At 55.2% G+C, this 25,816-nt stretch overlaps 1 protein-coding gene across 1 annotated transcript; it reads left to right on the top strand.

The window, feature by feature from the left end:
- Nucleotides 1–432: 432 nt before the first annotated feature.
- On the top strand, nt 433–25,536 carry prmt5 (protein arginine methyltransferase 5; the record flags this gene model as incomplete). Its single annotated transcript, XM_067977750.1, has 6 exons — nt 433–567; nt 1,333–1,445; nt 6,934–6,983; nt 9,809–9,972; nt 24,120–24,281; nt 25,375–25,536. Coding segments are annotated over 6 exons (786 nt in total), but the record flags the coding sequence as incomplete, so codon positions are not given.
- Between the last annotated feature and the right edge of the window lie 280 nt (nt 25,537–25,816).

Raw genomic sequence — 25,816 nt, 5'->3', positions numbered from 1 at the left:
TGAACCAGTGGATGGAATATATTTGGATTTTCAAAAGGCATTCGATAAGGTGCCACATAAAAGGTTGTTACACGAGATGGGGCTCATGGGGTCGGGGGTAATGTATTAGCGAGGATAGAGGATTGGTTAACGGACAGAAAACAGAGAGTAGGAATAAACGGGTCATTCTCAGGTTGACAGGCTGTAACTAGTGGGGTATCGCAGGGATCAGTGCTTGGGCCTCAGCTGTTTACAATCTATATTAATGGAAAGATGGCTGAAATAGTGAGCAAGATGGCTGCTGCATTTCCAGCCATAACATCATTGACTGCCCATCCAAGGTGCGTGAAGGGGTTCGGGGAACGTTACTGAGCTTCTCTATCAGGCTGCGGTGAGGGAGACACTGGACGACTTCTCAGATTTAATCCTTCCCCCCCCCCACTCCCCTCTTAGGCTCTGTTGCAGGAGCTGAATTTCGCAGCCTACCTGGGCGTTCCGGCATTCCTGATCCCGCTCCGTCAGTCCAACAACAGTAACCTCGCCAGGATCCTGCTCAATCACCTCCTGACCGGACACCACTCCACCATCGTGAGTATCTAACCCGTGCTGTACCTGCCCTGGGAGTGTTTGATGGGACAGTGTAGAGGGAGCTTTACTCTGTATCTAACCCTGTACCTGACCCTGGGAGTGTTTGATGGGACAGTGTAGAGGGAGCTTTACTCTGTATCTAACCCTGTACCTGACCCTGGGAGTGTTTGATGGGACAGTGTAGAGGGAGCTTTACTCTGTATCTAACCCTGTACCTGACCCTGGGAGTGTTTGATGGGACAGTGTAGAGGGAGCTTTACTCTGTATCTAATCCTGTACCTGACCCTGGGAGTGTTTGATGGGACAGTGTAGAGGGAGCTTTACTCTGTATCTAACCCTGTACCTCCCCTGGGAGTGTTTGATGGGACAGTGTAGAGGGAGCTTTACTCTGTATCTAATCCTGTACCTGACCCTGGGAGTGTTTGATGGGACAGTGTAGAGGGAGCTTTACTCTGTATCTAACCCTGTACCTCCCCTGGGAGTGTTTGATGGGACAGTGTAGAGGGAGCTTTACTCTGTATCTAATCCTGTACCTGACCCTGGGAGTGTTTGATGGGACAGTGTAGAGGGAGCTTTACTCTGTATCTAACCCTGTACCTCCCCTGGGAGTGTTTGATGGGACAGTGTAGAGGGAGCTTTACTCTGTATCTAACCCTGTACCTGCCCTGGGAGTGTTTGATGGGACAGTGTATTGGGGTCCCTTTCTGTTGTTTGTGTTTTGGTCTATGTCAGTTGACTGAGATTCACCTCGTGTCTCCCCCTCAGTTCTGGATCAGGGTACCTCTGATATCATGGGAGGACATGCGGGAAGATATAGTCGAGAATGACCCTGTTCTCCGCTCGGAAGATTACAGCGAGGAAGAGAAGACTTGGCTGTGGTAACTTTTTGGTTTCCCCGTTACTGGAGGGACGTGTGATAAATTAGGACCGGTGTTGATTTCCTCTCCTGTCGTTATACACAAGGGGTTAAAAACCAGCTTCCCTCTGGGAGAACCTTCCGATTCATTTTTGTTGCTTGTTTTTGTTGAAAACTCAGCTTGTCCAATAAGGACGCCCACCAGTGCTACTCAATTCGAATACAAACGTGCGGTGTTGCTCTGTTCGAACCCGCGTGTTTGACCAGCCCGTCTTGTGTTAAACTCGGTTAGAAACCAGCGTCCCTCCCTTTCAGAGAGAACTTTCCAAATCATTTTTGTTGCTTGTCAATGTGTCTGAAAACAAATGCCCACCAGAGCTACTCAATTCGAATACAAACGTGCGGTGTTGGTTGGTTCAAACGCAGGCATGGGCCTTCTGTGGCGTTGCCTCTTGACTGTCTGCCGTGGCCGACGAGGGAAAGAGAGCAGGAGCAACAAATGCCAGTGCTGACCACATCCCAGGAAGGAATTTTTTCAAAAAAATACAGTGTGAATTTCCCCGAGTGCAGTAGTGGAGGGATCTGCAGTTTCTCTGAAGCCCAAATAAGAAGAGCAAAGCATAAATAGCAAATTTAAATCAATTTTAAGTTTGCCTTGGTCCCAGGGTATGTCACAGTCAGTCTTTTTCAGATCAGTGAGTTCACATGGAGCGTTGGTGGAGAGCTGGTTACACGAGGCTCCTTTCCATCGCTGGTGATAAGAGAATCAGTGTGTCCCAGTCCCCCTCTCTCAGGGAGATATCTGTACACTGACTGGTGTCTCTCAGTCCCCCCCTCTCTCAGGGAGATATCTGTACACTGACTGGTGTCTCTCAGTCCCCTCTCTCTCAGGGAGATATCTGTACACTGACTGGTGTCCCTTAGTCCCCCCCTCTCTCAGGGAGATATCTGTACACTGACTGGTGTCTCTCAGTCCCCTCTCTCTCAGGGAGATATCTTGTACACTGACTGGTGTCTCTCAGTCCCCCCCTCTCTCAGGGAGATATCTGTACACTGACTGGTGTCTCTCAGTCCCCCCCTCTCTCAGGGAGATATCTGTACACTGACTGGTGTCCCAGTCCCCCTCTCTCAGGGAGATATCTGTACACTGACTGGTGTCTCTCAGTCCCCCCCTCTCTCAGGGAGATATCTGTACACTGACTGGTGTCTCTCAGTCCCCTCTCTCTCAGGGAGATATCTGTACACTGACTGGTGTCTCTCAGTCCCCCCTCTCTCTCAGGGAGATATCTGTACACTGACTGGTGTCTCTCAGTCCCCCCTCTCTCAGGGAGATATCTGTACACTGACTGGTGTCTCTCAGTCCCCCCTCTCTCAGGGAGATATCTGTACACTGACTGGTGTCTCTCAGTCCCCCCTCTCTCAGGGAGATATCTGTACACTGACTGGTGTCTCTCAGTCCCCCCTCTCTCAGGGAGATATCTGTACACTGACTGGTGTCTCTCAGTCCCCTCTCTCAGGGAGATATCTGTACACTGACTGGTGTCTCTCAGTCCCCCCTCTCTCAGGGAGATATCTGTACACTGACTGGTGTCTCTCAGTCCCCTCTCTCTCAGGGAGATATCTGTACACTGACTGGTGTCTCTCAGTCCCCTCTCTCTCAGGGAGATATCTGTACACTGACTGGTGTCTCTCAGTCCCCCCTCTCTCAGGGAGATATCTGCACACTGACTGGTGTCTCTCAGTCCCCTCTCTCTCAGGGAGATATCTGTACACTGACTGGTGTCTTTCAGTCCCCTCTCTCTCAGGGAGATATCTGCACACTGACTGGTGTCTCTCAGTCCCCTCTCTCTCAGGGAGATATCTGCACACTGACTGGTGTCTCTCAGTCCCCTCTCTCTCAGGGAGATATCTGTACACTGACTGGTGTCTCTCAGTCCCCCCTCTCTCAGGGAGATATCTGTACACTGACTGGTGTCTCTCAGTCCCCTCTCTCTCAGGGAGATATCTGTACACTGACTGGTGTCTCTCAGTCCCCTCTCTCTCAGGGAGATATCTGTACACTGACTGGTGTCTCTCAGTCCCCTCTCTCTCTCAGGGAGATATCTGTACACTGACTGGTGTCTCTCAGTCCCCTCTCTCTCTCAGGGAGATATCTGTACACTGACTGGTGTCTCTCAGTCCCTCTCTCTCAGGGAGATATCTGTACACTGACTGGTCTCTCTCAGTCCCTCTCTCTCAGGGAGATATCTGTGCACTGACTGGTGTCTCTCAGTCCCTCTCTCTCAGGGAGATATCTGCACACTGACTGGTGTCTCTCAGTCCCTCTCTCTCGGAGATATCTGTACACTGACTGGTGTCTCTCAGTCCCCTCTCTCTCAGGGAGATATCTGTACACTGACTGGTGTCTCTCAGTCCCCTCTCTCTCAGGGAGATATCTGTGCACTGACTGGTGTCTCTCAGTCCCCTCTCTCTCAGGGAGATATCTGTACACTGACTGGTCTCTCTCAGTCCCTCTCTCTCAGGGTGATATCTGTGCACTGACTGGTGTCTCTCAGTCCCTCTCTCTCGGGGAGATATCTGCACACTGACTGGTGTCTCTCAGTCCCTCTCTCTCAGGGAGATATCTGTACACTGACTGGTGTCTCTCAGTCCCTCTCTCTCGGGGAGATATCTGCACACTGACTGGTGTCTCTCAGTCCCCTCTCTCAGGGAGATATCTGTACACTGACTGGTGTCTCTCAGTCCCTCTCTCTCAGGGAGATATCTGTACACTGACTGGTGTCTCTCAGTCCCTCTCTCTCAGGGAGATATAGAGTCATAGAGTTATACAGCACGGATAGAGGCCCTTCGGCCCATCGTGTCCGCGCCGGCCATCAGCCCTGTCTACTCTACTCCCATATTCCAGCATTTGGTCCGTAGCCTTGTATGCTATGGCATTTCAAGTGCTCATCCAAATGCTTCTTGAATGTTGTGAGGGTTACTGCCTCCACAACCCTTTCAGGCAGTGAGTTCCAGACTCCAACCACCCTCTGGGTGAAAAAGTTCTTTCTCAAATCCCCTCTAAACCTCCCGCCTTTTACCTTGAATCTATGTCCCCTTGTTATAGAACCCTCAACGAAGGGAAAGAGCTCCTTAGTATCCATCCTATCTGTGCCCCTCATAATTTTGTACACCTCAATCATGTCCCCCCTCAGCCTCCTCTGCTCCAAGGAAAACAAACCCAATCTTCCCAGTCTCTCTTCATAGCTGAAGCGCTCCAGCCCTGGTAACATCCTGGTGAATCTCCTCTGCACCCTCTCCAAAGCGATCACATCCTTCCTGTAGTGTGGCGACCAGAACTGCACACAGTACTCCAGCTGTGGCCTAACCAGTGTTTTATACAGCTCCATCATAACCTCCTTGCTCTTATATTCTATGCCTCGGCTAATAAAGGCAAGTATCCCATATGCCTTCTTTACCACCTTATCTACCTGTTCCGCCGCCTTCAGGGATCTGTGAACTTGCACACCAAGATCCCTCTGACCCTCTGTCTTGCCCAGGGTCCTCCCATTCATTGTGTATTCCCTTGCCTTGTTAGTCCCTCCAAAGTGCATCACCTCGCACTTTTCCGGGTTAAATTCCATTTGCCACTGTTCTGCCCATCTGACCACTGTACACTGTACACTGACTGGTGTCTCTCAGTCCCCTCTCTCTCAGGGAGATATCTGTACACTGACTGGTGTCTCTCAGTCCCTCTCTCTCAGGGAGATATCTGTACACTGACTGGTGTCTCTCAGTCCCCTCTCTCTCAGGGAGATATCTGTACACTGACTGGTGTCTCTCAGTCCCCTCTCTCTCTCAGGGAGATATCTGTACACTGACTGGTGTCTCTCAGTCCCCTCTCTCTCAGGGAGATATCTGTACACTGACTGGTGTCTCTCAGTCCCTCTCTCTCGGAGATATCTGTACACTGACTGGTGTCTCTCAGTCCCCTCTCTCTCTCAGGGAGATATCTGTACACTGACTGGTGTCTCTCAGTCCCTCTCTCTCAGGGAGATATCTGTACACTGACTGGTGTCTCTCAGTCCCTCTCTCTCAGGGAGATATCTGTACACTGACTGGTGTCTCTCAGTCCCCTCTCTCTCTCAGGGAGATATCTGTACACTGACTGGTGTCTCTCAGTCCCCTCTCTCTCTTAGGGAGATATCTGTACACTGACTGGTGTCTCTCAGTCCCTCTCTCTCTCAGGGAGATATCTGTACACTGACTGGTGTCTCTCAGTCCCTCTCTCTCAGGGAGATATCTGTACACTGACTGGTGTCTCTCAGTCCCCTCTCTCTCAGGGAGATATCTGTACACTGACTGGTGTCTCTCAGTCCCCTCTCAGGGAGATATCTGTACACTGACTGGTGTCTCCCAGTCCCCTCTCTCTCAGGGAGATATCTGTACACTGACTGGTGTCTCTCAGTCCTCTCTCTCTCAGGGAGATATCTGTACACTGACTGGTGTCTCTCAGTCCCCTCTCTCTCAGGGAGATATCTGTACACTGACTGGTGTCTCTCAGTCCTCTCTCTCTCAGGGAGATATCTGTACACTGACTGGTGTCTCTCAGTCCCCTCTCTCTCAGGGAGATATCTGTACACTGACTGGTGTCTCTCAGTCCCCTCTCTCTCAGGGAGATATCTGTACACTGACTGGTGTCTCTCAGTCCCCCTCTCTCTCAGGGAGATATCTGTACACTGACTGGTGTCTCTCAGTCCCCTCTCTCTCAGGGAGATATCTGTACACTGACTGGTGTCTCTCAGTCCCCTCTCTCTCAGGGAGATATCTGTACACTGACTGGTGTCTCTCAGTCCCCTCTCTCTCAGGGAGATATCTGTACACTGACTGGTGTCTCTCAGTCCCTCTCTCTCTCAGGGAGATATCTGTGCACTGACTGGTGTCTCTCAGTCCCCTCTCTCTCAGGGAGATATCTGTACACTGACTGGTGTCTCTCAGTCCCCTCTCTCTCAGGGAGATATCTGTACACTGACTGGTGTCTCTCAGTCCCTCTCTCTCTCAGGGAGATATCTGTACACTGACTGGTGTCTCTCAGTCCCTCTCTCTCAGGGAGATATCTGTACACTGACTGGTGTCTCTCAGTCCCCTCTCTCTCAGGGAGATATCTGTACACTGACTGGTGTCTCTCAGTCCCCCTCTCTCTCAGGGAGATATCTGTACACTGACTGGTGTCTCTCAGTCCCCTCTCTCTCAGGGAGATATCTGTACACTGACTGGTGTCTCTCAGTCCCTCTCTCTCTCAGGGAGATATCTGTGCACTGACTGGTGTCTCTCAGTCCCCTCTCCCCCAGTGGATCAGACACTGATCTCTCACCCTCTGGGACTTGAAGTGAATTCCAGCCCCAGTCGGAGGGGGATGGAGGGGCTCCTCTCTCTCTGACATTGGGAAGAATGAATCGGAGATATCTGTTGCCATTAGTATGCTCTGTAAACCCGAGCTTTCACTCTGTTTCTTTCTATCTCTGTTCCAGGTGGCACCATTTGCGTTCCCTGTGTGACTACAACAAGAGAATTGCACTCGGTGAGTCTCAGGCATCGGCTCGATATTAAAATTCTCCCCATCCTTGTTTTCAAATCCCTCCATGGCCCTCGCCCCCCCTCCCTATCTCTGTAACCTCCTCCAGCCCCTACGACCCTCCGAGATCACTGCGCTCCTCCAATTCCGGCCTCTTGCACATCCCCGATTCCCATCGCTCCACCATTGGCGGCCGTGCCTTCAGCTGCCCGGGGCCCTGAGCTCTGGAATTCCCTCCCTAAACCTCTCCCCCTCTCTCTCCTCCTTTAAGACCCTCCTTAAAACCTCCTCGTTGACCGAGCTTTTGGTCGCCTGTCCTGATATCTCCTCATGGGGCTCGGGGTCAAATTCTGTCTGATTTAGGCTCCTGTGAAGCACCTTGGGGATGTTTTACTACGTTAAAGGCCCTGTATAAATGGGAGTTGATGTGAGGGGGTGGGGGAGACAGAGTGGGATAACCAATGAAGCCTTTTTGTCGTAATCTTCCCCCTTCCATATGCACAAAAAATAAATGGGGATGAAGTTGGAGCAGTTCAGTCGATTGAAAAGGTTCGATCGGTTCCCTCGAGTGTCGAAGATTAAGGGGTGATCTAATGGAGGTGTTTAAGATGATTAAAGGATTTGATAGGGTCGATGGAGAGAAACTATTTCCTCTGGTGGGGGGAGTCCCGAACAAGGGGGCAGAACCTTAAAATTAGAGCCAGGCCGTTCAGGGGTGATGTCAGGAAGCACTTCATCACACAAAGGGGAGTGGGAATCTGGAACTCTCTTTTCCCCCCCCCCCCCACCCACCCAAAAAGCTGTGGAGGCCGGGGGTCGATTGGAGGTTTCAAGACTGAGATCAATAGATATTTTTGTCGGGTATCGAGGGTTACAGAACCAAGGCAGGTAAATGGAGTTATGGTACAGATCAGCCCTGATCTAATTGAATCATAGAAACATCGAAAATAGGAGCAAGAGTAGGCCATTCGGCCCCTCGGGCCTGCTCCGCCATTCAAAATGATCATGGCTGATCGTCTAACTCAGTACCCTGTTCCCGCTTTTTCCCCATATCCCTTGATCCCTTTAGCATTAAGAAATATCTCGATCTCCTTCTTGAATATAATCAGTGACTTAGCCTCCACTGCCTTCTGTGGTAGAGAATTCCACAGGTTCACCACCCTCTGAGTGAAGAAATTTCTCCTCATCTCAGTTCTAAATGGCCGACCCCGTATCCTGAGACTGTGACCCCTGGTTCTGGACTCCCCAGCCATCGGGAACATCCTCCCTGCATCTAGTCTGTCTAGTCCTGTTAGAATTTTATATGTTTCGATGAGATCACCTCTCATTCTTCTAAACTCTAGTGAATATAGGCCTAGTCGACCCAATCTCTCCTCATACGTCAGTCCTGCCATCCCAGGAATCAGTCTGGTAAACCTTCACTGCACTCCCTCCATGGTAAGGACATCCTTCCTCAGATAAGGAGACCAAAACTGCACACAATACTCCAGATGTGGTCTCACCAAGGCCCGGTATAACTGCAGGAAGACATCCCTGCTCCTGCACTCAAATCCTCTTGCAATGAAGGCCAACATACCATTCGCCTTCCTAACTGCTTGCTGCACCTGAAAGCTCGCTTTCAGCGACTGGTGTACAAGGACACCCAGGTCTCGTTGCACCTCCCCTTTTCCCAATCTATCACCATTCAGATAATAATCTGCCTTTCTGTTTTTACAACCAAAGTGGATAACCTCACATTTATCCACATTATACTGCATCTGCCATGTTCTTGCCCACTCACCCAACTTGTCTAAATCACATTGGAGCCTCTTTGCATCCTCCTCACAGCTCACGTTCCACCCCAGCTTTGTGTCGTCTGCAAACTCGGAAATGTTTCATTCCGTTCCCTCATCCAAATCATTGATATATATTGTGAATAGCTGGGGCCCAAGCACTGATCCCTGCGATACCCCACTAGTCACTGCCTGCCACCCGGAAAAAGACCCGTTAATTGAAGGATGGAACAGGCCCGAGGGGCTGAATGGCCTCCTCCTGTTCCTGTGTAACAGGCCCGAGGGGCTGAATGGCCTCCTCCTGTTCCTGTGTAATAGGCCCGAGGGGCTGAATGGCCTCCTCCTGTTCCTGTGTAATAGGCTCGAGGGGCTGAACGGCCTCCTCCTGTTCCTGTGTAATAGGCTCGAGGGGCTGAATGGCCTCCTCCTGCTCCTTACCTCAGCCGTGGCATTCGGTGCCCCTAGTGGCAGAAACCTGGTCCTGTGAATGATGCAGCACAGGAGGAGGCCATTCAGCCCATCGGGCCTGTGCTGGCTCTTTGAAAGATCAATCCAATCAGTCCCACTCCCCCTGCTCTTTCCCCGTCTCCCTGTAAATTTTTTCCCTTCCAGTATTTCTCCGATTCCCCTTTTGAAAGTTATTATTGAATCTGCTTCCACCGCCCTTTCAGGCAGCGAATTCCAGATCATCACAACTCACTGCGTAAAAAAACATTCTCCTCATCTCCCCCTCTGGCTCTTTCCCCGATCGCCTTAAATCCGTGTCCTCTGGTTCCCGACCCTCCTGCCCCCCTGGAAACAGTTTCTCCTTATTTACTCTCTCAAAACCCTTCCTGATTTTGAATCCCTCGATCAAATCTCCCCTTAACCTTCTCTGCTCTGAGGAGAACAATCCCAGCTTCTCCAGTGCTTGTTATTCAGCTGTCTGTTCCTCCTGGGCCTTCCACTCGCTGTACGAGAGGCTCAGTCCCACACCCCGGGTGTGGGGTCAGTAACTCTGCACAGGCAGGGGATGGAGCCAGGGCCCTTGCCTCACCGATCTGTGTCGCTTGTTTTCAGCTCTCGATGTGGGGCCCGATTTGCCATCCGACAGCATCCTGGACCGCTGGCTCGGGGAGCCAATCAAGGCTGCAATCCTGCCCACCAGCATCTTCCTGACCAATAAGAAAGGGTTTCCAGTCCTCTCGAAAATGCACCAAAACCTCATCTACAGGCTCTTCAAGGTAACGTCCCGATCGATTGATCCGAGACCAGGAGTCCGTTCACACTCTCCGTCCACACCGTTAGATCGGGGGATTCACAGACCAGGAGTCCGTTCACACTCTCCCTCCACACCGTTAGATCGGGGGATTCACAGACCAGGAGTCCGTTCACACTCCCCGTCCACACCGTTAGATCGGGGGATTCACAGACCAGGAGTCCGTTCACACTCTCCCTCCACACCGTTAGATCGGGGGATTCACAGACCAGGAGTCCGTTCACACTCTCCCTCCACACCGTTAGATCGGGGATTCACAGACCAGGAGTCCGTTCACACTCTCCCTCCACACCGTTAGATCGGGGGATTCACAGACCAGGAGTCCGTTCACACTCTCCCTCCACACCGTTAGATCGGGGGATTCACAGACCAGGAGTCCGTTCACACTCTCCGTCCACACCGTTAGATCGGGGGATTCACAGACCAGGAGTCCGTTCACACTCCCCGTCCACACCGTTAGATCGGGGGATTCACAGACCAGGAGTCCGTTCACACTCTCCGTCCACACCGTTAGATCGGGGGATTCACAGACCTGGAGTCCGTTCACACTCTCCGTCCACACCGTTAGATCGGGGGATTCACAGACCAGGAGTCCGTTCACACTCTCCGTCCACACCGTTAGATCGGGGGATTCACAGACCAGGAGTCCGTTCACACTCTCCCTCCACACCGTTAGATCGGGGGATTCACAGACCAGGAGTCCGTTCACACTCCCCCTCCACACCGTTAGATCGGGGGATTCACAGACCAGGAGTCCGTTCACACTCTCCGTCCACACCGTTAGATCGGGGGATTCACAGACCTGGAGTCCGTTCACACTCTCCCTCCACACCGTTAGATCGGGGGATTCACAGACCAGGAGTCCGTTCACACTCTCCGTCCACACCGTTAGATCGGGGGATTCACAGACCAGGAGTCCGTTCACACTCTCCCTCCACACCGTTAGATCGGGGGATTCACAGACCTGGAGTCCGTTCACACTCCCCGTCCACACCGTTAGATCGGGGGATTCACAGACCTGGAGTCCGTTCACACTCTCCCTCCACACCGTTAGATCGGGGGATTCACAGACCTGGAGTCCGTTCACACTCTCCCTCCACACCGTTAGATCGGGGGATTCACAGACCAGGAGTCCGTTCACACTCTCCCTCCACACCGTTAGATCGGGGGATTCACAGACCTGGAGTCCGTTCACACTCTCCCTCCACACCGTTAGATCGGGGGATTCACAGACCTGGAGTCCGTTCACACTCTCCCTCCACACCGTTAGATCGGGGGATTCACAGACCAGGAGTCCGTTCACACTCTCCGTCCACACCGTTAGATCGGGGGATTCACAGACCAGGAGTCCGTTCACACTCTCCGTCCACACCGTTAGATCGGGGGATTCACAGACCAGGAGTCCGTTCACACTCCCCGTCCACACCGTTAGATCGGGGGATTCACAGACCAGGAGTCCGTTCACACTCTCCCTCCACACTGTTAGATCGGGGGATTCACAGACCAGGAGTCCGTTCACACTCTCCCTCCACACCGTTAGATCGGGGGATTCACAGACCAGGAGTCCGTTCACACTCTCCCTCCACACCGTTAGATCGGGGGATTCACAGACCAGGAGTCCGTTCACACTCTCCCTCCACACCGTTAGATCGGGGGATTCACAGACCAGGAGTCCGTTCACACTCCCCGTCCACACCGTTAGATCGGGGGATTCACAGACCAGGAGTCCGTTCACACTCTCCCTCCACACCGTTAGATCGGGGGATTCACAGACCAGGAGTCCGTTCACACTCTCCCTCCACACCGTTAGATCGGGGGATTCACAGACCAGGAGTCCGTTCACACTCCCCGTCCACACCGTTAGATCGGGGGATTCACAGACCAGGAGTCCGTTCACACTCCCCCGTCCACACCGTTAGATCGGGGGATTCACAGACCAGGAGTCCGTTCACACTCTCCCTCCACACCGTTAGATCGGGGGATTCACAGACCAGGAGTCCGTTCACACTCTCCCTCCACACCGTTAGATCGGGGGATTCACAGACCTGGAGTCCGTTCACACTCTCCCTCCACACCGTTAGATCGGGGGATTCACAGACCAGGAGTCCGTTCACACTCCCCGTCCACACCGTTAGATCGGGGGATTCACAGACCAGGAGTCCGTTCACACTCTCCCTCCACACCGTTAGATCGGGGGATTCACAGACCAGGAGTCCGTTCACACTCCCCGTCCACACCGTTAGATCGGGGGATTCACAGACCAGGAGTCCGTTCACACTCTCCCTCCACACCGTTAGATCGGGGATTCACAGACCAGGAGTCCGTTCACACTCTCCCTCCACACCGTTAGATCGGGGGATTCACAGACCAGGAGTCCGTTCACACTCCCCGTCCACACCGTTAGATCGGGGGATTCACAGACCAGGAGTCCGTTCACACTCTCCCTCCACACCGTTAGATTGGGGGATTCACAGACCAGGAGTCCGTTCACACTCTCCCTCCACACCGTTAGATCGGGGGATTCACAGACCAGGAGTCCGTTCACACTCTCCCTCCACACCGTTAGATCGGGGGATTCACAGACCAGGAGTCCGTTCACACTCTCCCTCCACACCGTTAGATCGTGGGATTCACAGACCAGGAGTCCGTTCACACTCTCCCTCCACACCGTTAGATCGGGGGATTCACAGACCAGGAGTCCGTTCACACTCTCCCTCCACACCGTTAGATCGGGGGATTCACAGACCAGGAGTCCGTTCACACTCCCCGTCCACACCGTTAGATCGGGGGATTCACAGACCAGGAGTCCGTTCACACTCTCCCTCCACACCGTTAGATCGGGGGATTCACAGACCAGGAGTCCGTTCACACTCTCCCTCCACACCGTTAGATCGGGGGATTCACAGACCAGGAGTCCGTTCACACTCCCCGTCCACACCGTTAGATCGGGGGATTCACAGACCAGGAGTCCGTTCACACTCCCCGTCCACACCGTTAGATCGGGGGATTCACAGACCAGGAGTCCGTTCACACTCTCCCTCCACACCGTTAGATCGGGGGATTCACAGACCAGGAGTCCGTTCACACTCTCCCTCCACACCGTTAGATCGGGGGATTCACAGACCAGGAGTCCGTTCACACTCTCCCTCCACACCGTTAGATCGGGGGATTCACAGACCAGGAGTCCGTTCACACTCTCCCTCCACACCGTTAGATCGGGGGATTCACAGACCAGGAGTCCGTTCACACTCTCCCTCCACACCGTTAGATCGGGGGATTCACAGACCAGGAGTCCGTTCACACTCCCCGTCCACACCGTTAGATCGGGGGATTCACAGACCAGGAGTCCGTTCACACTCCCCGTCCACACCGTTAGATCGGGGGATTCACAGACCAGGAGTCCGTTCACACTCTCCTCCACACCGTTAGATCGGGGGATTCACAGACCAGGAGTCCGTTCACACTCTCCCTCCACACCGTTAGATCGGGGGATTCACAGACCAGGAGTCCGTTCACACTCCCCCTCCACACCGTTAGATCGGGGGATTCACAGACCAGGAGTCCGTTCACACTCTCCCTCCACACCGTTAGATCGGGGGATTCACAGACCAGGAGTCCGTTCACACTCCCCGTCCACACCGTTAGATCGGGGGATTCACAGACCAGGAGTCCGTTCACACTCTCCCTCCACACCGTTAGATCGGGGGATTCACAGACCAGGAGTCCGTTCACACTCCCCCTCCACACCGTTAGATCGGGGGATTCACAGACCAGGAGTCCGTTCACACTCCCCGTCCACACCGTTAGATCGGGGGATTCACAGACCAGGAGTCCGTTCACACTCCCCGTCCACACCGTTAGATCGGGGGATTCACAGACCAGGAGTCCGTTCACACTCCCCGTCCACACCGTTAGATCGGGGGATTCACAGACCAGGAGTCCGTTCACACTCTCCCTCCACACCGTTAGATCGGGGGATTCACAGACCAGGAGTCCGTTCACACTCTCCCTCCACACCGTTAGATCGGGGGATTCACAGACCAGGAGTCCGTTCACACTCTCCCGTCCACACCGTTAGATCGGGGGATTCACAGACCAGGAGTCCGTTCACACTCTCCCTCCACACCGTTAGATCGGGGGATTCACAGACCAGGAGTCCGTTCACACTCCCCGTCCACACCGTTAGATCGGGGGATTCACAGACCAGGAGTCCGTTCACACTCTCCCTCCACACCGTTAGATCGGGGGATTCACAGACCAGGAGTCCGTTCACACTCCCCGTCCACACCGTTAGATCGGGGGATTCACAGACCAGGAGTCCGTTCACACTCTCCCTCCACACCGTTAGATCGGGGGATTCACAGACCAGGAGTCCGTTCACACTCTCCCTCCACACCGTTAGATCGGGGGATTCACAGACCAGGAGTCCGTTCACACTCCCCGTCCACACCGTTAGATCGGGGGATTCACAGACCAGGAGTCCGTTCACACTCTCCCTCCACACCGTTAGATCGGGGGATTCACAGACCAGGAGTCCGTTCACACTCTCCCTCCACACCGTTAGATCGGGGGATTCACAGACCAGGAGTCCGTTCACACTCCCCCTCCACACCGTTAGATCGGGGGATTCACAGACCAGGAGTCCGTTCACACTCCCCGTCCACACCGTTAGATCGGGGGATTCACAGACCAGGAGTCCGTTCACACTCTCCCTCCACACCGTTAGATCGGGGGATTCACAGACCAGGAGTCCGTTCACACTCCCCGTCCACACCGTTAGATCGGGGGATTCACAGACCAGGAGTCCGTTCACACTCCCCGTCCACACCGTTAGATCGGGGGATTCACAGACCTGGAGTCCGTTCACACTCTCCCTCCACACCGTTAGATCGGGGGATTCACAGACCAGGAGTCCGTTCACACTCTCCCGTCCACACCGTTAGATCGGGGATTCACAGACCAGGAGTCCGTTCACACTCTCCCTCCACACCGTTAGATCGGGGGATTCACAGACCAGGAGTCCGTTCACACTCCCCGTCCACACCGTTAGATCGGGGGATTCACAGACCAGGAGTCCGTTCACACTCCCCGTCCACACCGTTAGATCGGGGGATTCACAGACCATGGAGTCCGTTCACACTCTCCCTCCACACCGTTAGATCGGGGATTCACAGACCAGGAGTCCGTTCACACTCTCCCTCCACACCGTTAGATCGGGGGATTCACAGACCAGGAGTCCGTTCACACTCTCCCTCCACACCGTTAGATCGGGGGATTCACAGACCAGGAGTCCGTTCACACTCTCCCTCCACACCGTTAGATCGGGGGATTCACAGACCAGGAGTCTGTTCACACTCCCCGTCCACACCGTTAGATCGGGGGATTCACAGACCAGGAGTCCGTTCACACTCTCCCTCCACACCGTTAGATCGGGGGATTCACAGACCAGGAGTCCGTTCACACTCTCCCTCCACACCGTTAGATCGGGGGATTCACAGACCAGGAGTCCGTTCACACTCTCCCTCCACACCGTTAGATCGGGGGATTCACAGACCAGGAGTCCGTTCACACTCCCCGTCCACACCGTTAGATCGGGGGATTCACAGACCTGGAGTCCGTTCACACTCTCCCTCCACACCGTTAGATCGGGGGATTCACAGACCAGGAGTCCGTTCACACTCTCCCTCCACACCGTTAGATCGGGGGATTCACAGACCAGGAGTCCGTTCACACTCTCCCTCCACACCGTTAGATCGGGGGATTCACAGACCAGGAGTCCGTTCACACTCTCCCTCCACACCGTTAGATCGGGGGATTCACAGACCAGGAGTCCGTTCACACTCTCCCTCCACACCGTTAGATCGGGGGATTCACAGACCTGGAGTCCGTTCACACTCCCGTCCACACCGTTAGATCGGGGGATTCACAGACCAGGAGTCCGTTCACACTCTCCCTCCACACCGTTAGATCGGGGGATTCACAGACCAGGAGTCCGTTCACACTCTCCCTCCACACCGTTAGATCGGGGGATTCACAGACCAGGAGTCCGTTCACACTCCCCGTCCACACCGTTAGATCGGGGGATTCACAGACCAGGAGTCCGTTCACACTCTCCCTCCACACCGTTAGATCGGGGGATTCACAGACCAGGAGTCCGTTCACACTCTCCCTCCACACCGTTAGATCGGGGGATTCACAGACCAGGAGTCCGTTCACACTCCCCCTCCACACCGTTAGATCGGGGGATTCACAGACCAGGAGTCCGTTCACACTCTCCCTCCACACCGTTAGATCGGGGGATTCACAGACCAGGAGTCCGTTCACACTCTCCCTCCACACCGTTAGATCGGGGGATTCACAGACCAGGAGTCCGTTCACACTCCCCGTCCACACCGTTAGATCGGGGGATTCACAGACCAGGAGTCCGTTCACACTCTCCCTCCACACCGTTAGATCGGGGGATTCACAGACCAGGAGTCCGTTCACACTCTCCCTCCACACCGTTAGATCGGGGGATTCACAGACCAGGAGTCCGTTCACACTCCCCGTCCACACCGTTAGATCGGGGGATTCACAGACCAGGAGTCCGTTCACACTCTCCGTCCACACCGTTAGATCGGGGGATTCACAGACCAGGAGTCCGTTCACACTCCCCGTCCACACCGTTAGATCGGGGGATTCACAGACCAGGAGTCCGTTCACACTCTCCCTCCACACCGTTAGATCGGGGGATTCACAGACCAGGAGTCCGTTCACACTCTCCCTCCACACCGTTAGATCGGGGGATTCACAGACCAGGAGTCCGTTCACACTCTCCCTCCACACCGTTAGATCGGGGGATTCACAGACCAGGAGTCCGTTCACACTCCCCGTCCACACCGTTAGATCGGGGGATTCACAGACCAGGAGTCCGTTCACACTCTCCCTCCACACCGTTAGATCGGGGGATTCACAGACCTGGAGTCCGTTCACACTCTCCCTCCACACCGTTAGATCGGGGGATTCACAGACCAGGAGTCCGTTCACACTCTCCCTCCACACCGTTAGATCGGGGGATTCACAGACCAGGAGTCCGTTCACACTCCTCGTCCACACCGTTAGATCGGGGGATTCACAGACCAGGAGTCCGTTCACACTCTCCCTCCACACCGTTAGATCGGGGGATTCACAGACCAGGAGTCCGTTCACACTCTCCCTCCACACCGTTAGATCGGGGGATTCACAGACCAGGAGTCCGTTCACACTCCCCGTCCACACCGTTAGATCGGGGGATTCACAGACCAGGAGTCCGTTCACACTCTCCGTCCACACCGTTAGATCGGGGGATTCACAGACCAGGAGTCCGTTCACACTCTCCCTCCACACCGTTAGATCGGGGGATTCACAGACCAGGAGTCCGTTCACACTCCCCCTCCACACCGTTAGATCGGGGGATTCACAGACCAGGAGTCCGTTCACACTCCCCGTCCACACCGTTAGATCGGGGGATTCACAGACCTGGAGTCCGTTCACACTCTCCCTCCACACCGTTAGATCGGGGGATTCACAGACCTGGAGTCCGTTCACACTCTCCCTCCACACCGTTAGATCGGGGGATTCACAGACCAGGAGTCCGTTCACACTCTCCCTCCACACCGTTAGATCGGGGGATTCACAGACCAGGAGTCCGTTCACACTCCCCGTCCACACCGATAGATCGGGGGATTCACAGACCAGGAGTCCGTTCACACTCCCCGTCCACACCGTTAGATCGGGGGATTCACAGACCAGGAGTCCGTTCACACTCCCCGTCCACACCGTTAGATCGGGGATTCACAGACCAGGAGTCCGTTCACACTCTCCCTCCACACCGTTAGATCGGGGATTCACAGACCAGGAGTCCGTTCACACTCTCCCTCCACACCGTTAGATCGGGGGATTCACAGACCAGGAGTCCGTTCACACTCTCCCTCCACACCGTTAGATCGGGGGATTCACAGACCAGGAGTCCGTTCACACTCTCCCTCCACACCGTTAGATCGGGGGATTCACAGACCAGGAGTCCGTTCACACTCCCCGTCCACACCGTTAGATCGGGGGATTCACAGACCAGGAGTCCGTTCACACTCTCCCTCCACACCGTTAGATCGGGGGATTCACAGACCAGGAGTCCGTTCACACTCTCCCTCCACACCGTTAGATCGGGGGATTCACAGACCAGGAGTCCGTTCACACTCCCCCTCCACACCGTTAGATCGGGGGATTCACAGACCAGGAGTCCGTTCACACTCTCCCTCCACACCGTTAGATCGGGGGATTCACAGACCAGGAGTCCGTTCACACTCTCCGTCCACACCGTTAGATCGGGGGATTCACAGACCAGGAGTCCGTTCACACTCTCCCTCCACACCGTTAGATCGGGGGATTCACAGACCTGGAGTCCGTTCACACTCTCCCTCCACACCGTTAGATCGGGGGATTCACAGACCAGGAGTCCGTTCACACTCCCCCTCCACACCGTTAGATCGGGGATTCACAGACCAGGAGTCCGTTCACACTCTCCCTCCACACCGTTAGATCGGGGGATTCACAGACCAGGAGTCCGTTCACACTCCCCGTCCACACCGTTAGATCGGGGGATTCACAGACCTGGAGTCCGTTCACACTCCCCGTCCACACCGTTAGATCGGGGGATTCACAGACCAGGAGTCCGTTCACACTCCCCGTCCACACCGTTAGATCGGGGGATTCACAGACCAGGAGTCCGTTCACACTCCCCGTCCACACCGTTAGATCGGGGGATTCACAGACCAGGAGTCCGTTCACACTCTCCCTCCACACCGTTAGATCGGGGGATTCACAGACCTGGAGTCCGTTCACACTCTCCCTCCACACCGTTAGATCGGGGGATTCACAGACCAGGAGTCCGTTCACACTCTCCCTCCACACCGTTAGATCGGGGGATTCACAGACCAGGAGTCCGTTCACACTCTCCCTCCACACCGTTAGATCGGGGGATTCACAGACCAGGAGTCCGTTCACACTCTCCCTCCACACCGTTAGATCGGGGGATTCACAGACCAGGAGTCCGTTCACACTCTCCCTCCACACCGTTAGATCGGGGGATTCACAGACCAGGAGTCCGTTCACACTCTCCCTCCACACCGTTAGATCGGGGGATTCACAGACCAGGAGTCCGTTCACACTCTCCCTCCACACCGTTAGATCGGGGGATTCACAGACCAGGAGTCCGTTCACACTCTCCCTCCACACCGTTAGATCGGGGGATTCACAGACCAGGAGTCCGTTCACACTCTCCCTCCACACCGTTAGATCGGGGGATTCACAGACCAGGAGTCCGTTCACACTCTCCCTCCACACCGTTAGATCGGGGGATTCACAGACCAGGAGTCCGTTCACACTCCCCGTCCACACCGTTAGATCGGGGGATTCACAGACCAGGAGTCCGTTCACACTCCCCGTCCACACCGTTAGATCGGGGGATTCACAGACCAGGAGTCCGTTCACACTCCCCGTCCACACCGTTAGATCGGGGGATTCACAGACCAGGAGTCCGTTCACACTCCCCTCCACACCGTTAGATCGGGGGATTCACAGACCTGGAGTCCGTTCACACTCCCCCTCCACACCGTTAGATCGGGGGATTCACAGACCAGGAGTCCGTTCACACTCTCCCTCCACACCGTTAGATCGGGGGATTCACAGACCAGGAGTCCGTTCACACTCCCCGTCCACACCGTTAGATCGGGGGATTCACAGACCAGGAGTCCGTTCACACTCCCCGTCCACACCGTTAGATCGGGGGATTCACAGACCAGGAGTCCGTTCACACTCCCCGTCCACACTGTTAGATCGGGGGATTCACAGACCAGGAGTCCGTTCACACTCTCCCTCCACACCGTTAGATCGGGGGATTCACAGACCAGGAGTCCGTTCACACTCCCCCTCCACACCGTTAGATCGGGGGATTCACAGACCAGGAGTCCGTTCACACTCTCCCTCCACACCGTTAGATCGGGGGATTCACAGACCAGGAGTCCGTTCACACTCTCCGTCCACACCGTTAGATCGGGGGATTCACAGACCAGGAGTCCGTTCACACTCCCCGTCCACACCGTTAGATCGGGGGATTCACAGACCAGGAGTCCGTTCACACTCTCCGTCCACACCGTTAGATCGGGGGATTCACAGACCAGGAGTCCGTTCACACTCCCCCTCCACACCGTTAGATCGGGGGATTCACAGACCAGGAGTCCGTTCACACTCCCCGTCCACACCGTTAGATCGGGGGATTCACAGACCAGGAGTCCGTTCACACTCTCCGTCCACACCGTTAGATCGGGGGATTCACAGACCAGGAGTCCGTTCACACTCCCCGTCCACACCGTTAGATCGGGGGATTCACAGACCTGGAGTCCGTTCACACTCCCCGTCCACACCGTTAGATCGGGGGATTCACAGACCAGGAGTCCGTTCACACTCTCCCTCCACACCGTTAGATCGGGGGATTCACAGACCAGGAGTCCGTTCACACTCCCCGTCCACACCGTTAGATCGGGGGATTCACAGACCAGGAGTCCGTTCACACTCCCCGTCCACACCGTTAGATCGGGGGATTCACAGACCAGGAGTCCGTTCACACTCTCCCTCCACACCGTTAGATCGGGGGATTCACAGACCAGGAGTCCGTTCACACTCTCCCTCCACACCGTTAGATCGGGGGATTCACAGACCAGGAGTCCGTTCACACTCTCCCTCCACACCGTTAGATCGGGGGATTCACAGACCAGGAGTCCGTTCACACTCTCCGTCCACACCGTTAGATCGGGGGATTCACAGACCAGGAGTCCGTTCACACTCTCCCTCCACACTGTTAGATCGGGGGATTCACAGACCAGGAGTCCGTTCACACTCTCCCTCCACACCGTTAGATCGGGGGATTCACAGACCAGGAGTCCGTTCACACTCTCCCTCCACACCGTTAGATCGGGGGATTCACAGACCAGGAGTCCGTTCACACTCTCCCTCCACACCGTTAGATCGGGGGATTCACAGACCAGGAGTCCGTTCACACTCTCCCTCCACACCGTTAGATCGGGGGATTCACAGACCAGGAGTCCGTTCACACTCTCCCTCCACACCGTTAGATCGGGGGATTCACAGACCAGGAGTCCGTTCACACTCTCCCTCCACACCGTTAGATCGGGGGATTCACAGACCAGGAGTCCGTTCACACTCCCCCTCCACACCGTTAGATCGGGGGATTCACAGACCAGGAGTCCGTTCACACTCTCCCTCCACACCGTTAGATCGGGGGATTCACAGACCAGGAGTCCGTTCACACTCCTCGTCCACACCGTTAGATCGGGGGATTCACAGACCAGGAGTCCGTTCACACTCTCCCTCCACACCGTTAGATCGGGGATTCACAGACCAGGAGTCCGTTCACACTCCCCGTCCACACCGTTAGATCGGGGGATTCACAGACCAGGAGTCCGTTCACACTCCCCGTCCACACCGTTAGATCGGGGGATTCACAGACCAGGAGTCCGTTCACACTCTCCCTCCACACCGTTAGATCGGGGGATTCACAGACCAGGAGTCCGTTCACACTCTCCGTCCACACCGTTAGATCGGGGGATTCACAGACCAGGAGTCCGTTCACACTCTCCCTCCACACCGTTAGATCGGGGGATTCACAGACCAGGAGTCCGTTCACACTCTCCGTCCACACCGTTAGATCGGGGGATTCACAGACCAGGAGTCCGTTCACACTCTCCCTCCACACCGTTAGATCGGGGGATTCACAGACCAGGAGTCCGTTCACACTCCCCGTCCACACCGTTAGATCGGGGGATTCACAGACCTGGAGTCCGTTCACACTCCCCGTCCACACCGTTAGATCGGGGGATTCACAGACCAGGAGTCCGTTCACACTCCCCGTCCACACCGTTAGATCGGGGGATTCACAGACCAGGAGTCCGTTCACACTCCCCGTCCACACCGTTAGATCGGGGGATTCACAGACCAGGAGTCCGTTCACACTCTCCCTCCACACCGTTAGATCGGGGGATTCACAGACCAGGAGTCCGTTCACACTCTCCCTCCACACCGTTAGATCGGGGGATTCACAGACCAGGAGTCCGTTCACACTCTCCCTCCACACCGTTAGATCGGGGGATTCACAGACCAGGAGTCCGTTCACACTCTCCCTCCACACCGTTAGATCGGGGGATTCACAGACCAGGAGTCCGTTCACACTCCCCGTCCACACCGTTGGATCGGGGGATTCACAGACCAGGAGTCCGTTCACACTCTCCCTCCACACCGTTAGATCGGGGGATTCACAGACCAGGAGTCCGTTCACACTCTCCGTCCACACCGTTAGATCGGGGGATTCACAGACCAGGAGTCCGTTCACACTCTCCCTCCACACCGTTAGATCGGGGGATTCACAGACCAGGAGTCCGTTCACACTCTCCCTCCACACCGTTAGATCGGGGGATTCACAGACCAGGAGTCCGTTCACACTCTCCCTCCACACCGTTAGATCGGGGGATTCACAGACCAGGAGTCCGTTCACACTCCCCGTCCACACCGTTAGATCGGGGGATTCACAGACCAGGAGTCCGTTCACACTCCCCGTCCACACCGTTAGATCGGGGGATTCACAGACCAGGAGTCCGTTCACACTCCCCGTCCACACCGTTAGATCGGGGGATTCACAGACCAGGAGTCCGTTCACACTCTCCCTCCACACCGTTAGATCGGGGGATTCACAGACCAGGAGTCCGTTCACACTCCCCGTCCACACCGTTAGATCGGGGGATTCACAGACCAGGAGTCCGTTCACACTCCCCGTCCACACTGTTAGATCGGGGGATTCACAGACCAGGAGTCCGTTCACACTCCCCGTCCACACCGTTAGATCGGGGGATTCACAGACCAGGAGTCCGTTCACACTCTCCCTCCACACCGTTAGATCGGGGGATTCACAGACCAGGAGTCCGTTCACACTCTCCCTCCACACCGTTAGATCGGGGGATTCACAGACCAGGAGTCCGTTCACACTCTCCGTCCACACCGTTAGATCGGGGGATTCACAGACCAGGAGTCCGTTCACACTCTCCCTCCACACCGTTAGATCGGGGGATTCACAGACCAGGAGTCCGTTCACACTCTCCCTCCACACCGTTAGATCGGGGGATTCACAGACCTGGAGTCCGTTCACACTCTCCCTCCACACCGTTAGATCGGGGGATTCACAGACCAGGAGTCCGTTCACACTCTCCGTCCACACCGTTAGATCGGGGGATTCACAGACCAGGAGTCCGTTCACACTCTCCCTCCACACCGTTAGATCGGGGGATTCACAGACCAGGAGTCCGTTCACACTCCCTGTCCACACCGTTAGATCGGGGGATTCACAGACCAGGAGTCCGTTCACACTCTCCCTCCACACCGTTAGATCGGGGGATTCACAGACCAGGAGTCCGTTCACACTCTCCCTCCACACCGTTAGATCGGGGGATTCACAGACCAGGAGTCCGTTCACACTCCCCGTCCACACCGTTAGATCGGGGGATTCACAGACCAGGAGTCCGTTCACACTCCCCGTCCACACCGTTAGATCGGGGGATTCACAGACCAGGAGTCCGTTCACACTCTCCCTCCACACCGTTAGATCGGGGGATTCACAGACCAGGAGTCCGTTCACACTCTCCCTCCACACCGTTAGATCGGGGGATTCACAGACCAGGAGCCCGTTCACACTCCCCGTCCACACCGTTAGATCGGGGGATTCACAGACCAGGAGTCCGTTCACACTCTCCCTCCACACCGTTAGATCGGGGGATTCACAGACCAGGAGTCCGTTCACACTCTCCCTCCACACCGTTAGATCGGGGGATTCACAGACCAGGAGTCCGTTCACACTCTCCCTCCACACCGTTAGATCGGGGGATTCACAGACCAGGAGTCCGTTCACACTCTCCCTCCACACCGTTAGATCGGGGGATTCACAGACCAGGAGTCCGTTCACACTCCCCGTCCACACTGGCAGTCCGAGACCAGGAGTCCGTTGTTGATGTTTATTCCGTGTCTCTCTTTTAGCTGGAGGTTCAGTTTGTCATCACCGGCTCGAACCGCCATTCGGAGAAGGAGTTCCGCTCCTACCTGCAGTACCTGGAGTACCTGAATCATCACCGGCCTCCGCCCAACTCCTACGAAGCTTTCGCCAAGGGTTACGAGGACTACCTGCAGTGTCCCCTACAGGTCAGTCGCATCTCCCGCCCGAGTATTCCCCCCCCCCCACCCCCCCCAGTTCCACGATTCTCGGCCGTGCTGTGTGTCGGGAGCCCAGTCCTGAGACTGTGCAGGATATTGTACCTGGTCTGGTCACCGCCTGCCCCTCCTCCTCCGTACGTGCAGTGCAGTGTGTCCCATCCACAGCAACTCGCCAAGGCTTCTCCGACAGCACCTTCCAAACCCGCGACCTCCACCACCTAGAAGGACAAGAGCAGCAGGCACATGGGAACAACACCACCTGCACGTTCCCCTCCAAGTCACACGCCATCCCGACTTGGAAATATATCGCCGTTCCTTCATCGTCGCTGGGTCAAAATCCTGGAACTCCCTTCCTAACAGCACTGTGGGAGAACCTTCACCACACGGACTGCAGCGGTTCAAGAAGGCGGCTCACCCACCACCTTCTCAAGGGGCAATCAGGGATGGGCAATAAATGCCGGCCTCACCAGCGACACCCACATCCCATGAACGAATGTGGACGTTGATCAGGAGCAGGAACCCGAGCCCAAGGTGAGGTGGGAATTTGCTGCAGAGTTGCCCGAGGCAACGAGCCAGGATCCAGGAGCTGACAGCTCCCCAGGACACCTCACTGGTCGCACGTAAACGAACACCTCGATTGGATCCCCCCTCCACCGTCTAAACTCGGGAATACAAGCCCATTTGGTGCAACTTGTGCTCCTGCTTTAACCCTGCTCCTTTAAGACCCTCCAGAAAACCCAACTCTTAGACCAAGCTTTTGGTCACCTGTGCTAATATCTCCTTGTGTGGCTCAGTGTCCAATTTATGTCTGATTTACGCTCCTGTGAAGCTCCTTGGGAAGTTTTAACGACGTTACAGGCAGCTGTATGAACGCGAGTTGGTGCACAAAGTGATAGTCGCTTTGGGAGGCCTGGACTTCCTGAGACCCCATTGGCCCTCTTCACTCCCGATCGATGCTGCACCGATCGTTCAAAGCCCACGTCCCACTAAAAGACCCGGGCAGCAAATCACTGCCTTCTCCCCCTCTGTAGGTGTCTGAAGCAAAGCATCATTTTTACACTCTCTCTCTCTCTCCCTCCAGCCTCTCATGGACAACCTAGAGTCTCAGACCTACGAGATTTTCGAGAAGGACCCCATCAAATACTCTCAGTATCAACAGGTGAGGACTCGCCCTTCCAACAACTCCTCTCCCCACCGCCCGGGACAGGGAAAGAAAGAGAGAGAAAGCTTGTCGTCCGATAGGGTATCCCCGTCTCTCACCGCTGGCTTCCAATTTCACACTCTCTCCCCCTCTCTGCCTGTCTCGGTCTCGGTCTCTGTCCCACTCCCCCCCCCCCCCCTCTTTCTCTCTCTGCCCCCCCCTCCCCCTCTCTCTCTGCCCCCCCTCCCCCTCTTTCTCTCTCTGTCCCCCTCCCCCTCTTTCTCTCTCTGTCCCCCTCCCCCTCTTTCTCTCTCTGTCCCCCTCCCCCTCTTTCTCTCTCTGTCCCCCTCCCCCTCTTTCTCTCTCTGTCCCTCCTCCCCCA

Source organism: Heptranchias perlo, unplaced genomic scaffold (assembly GCF_035084215.1).
Source record: "Heptranchias perlo isolate sHepPer1 unplaced genomic scaffold, sHepPer1.hap1 HAP1_SCAFFOLD_1764, whole genome shotgun sequence".
NCBI classification, from domain to species: domain Eukaryota; kingdom Metazoa; phylum Chordata; class Chondrichthyes; order Hexanchiformes; family Hexanchidae; genus Heptranchias; species Heptranchias perlo.
Note: the sequence above shows the minus strand (reverse complement) of the source record. Positions and strands in the feature narration are given on the sequence as shown.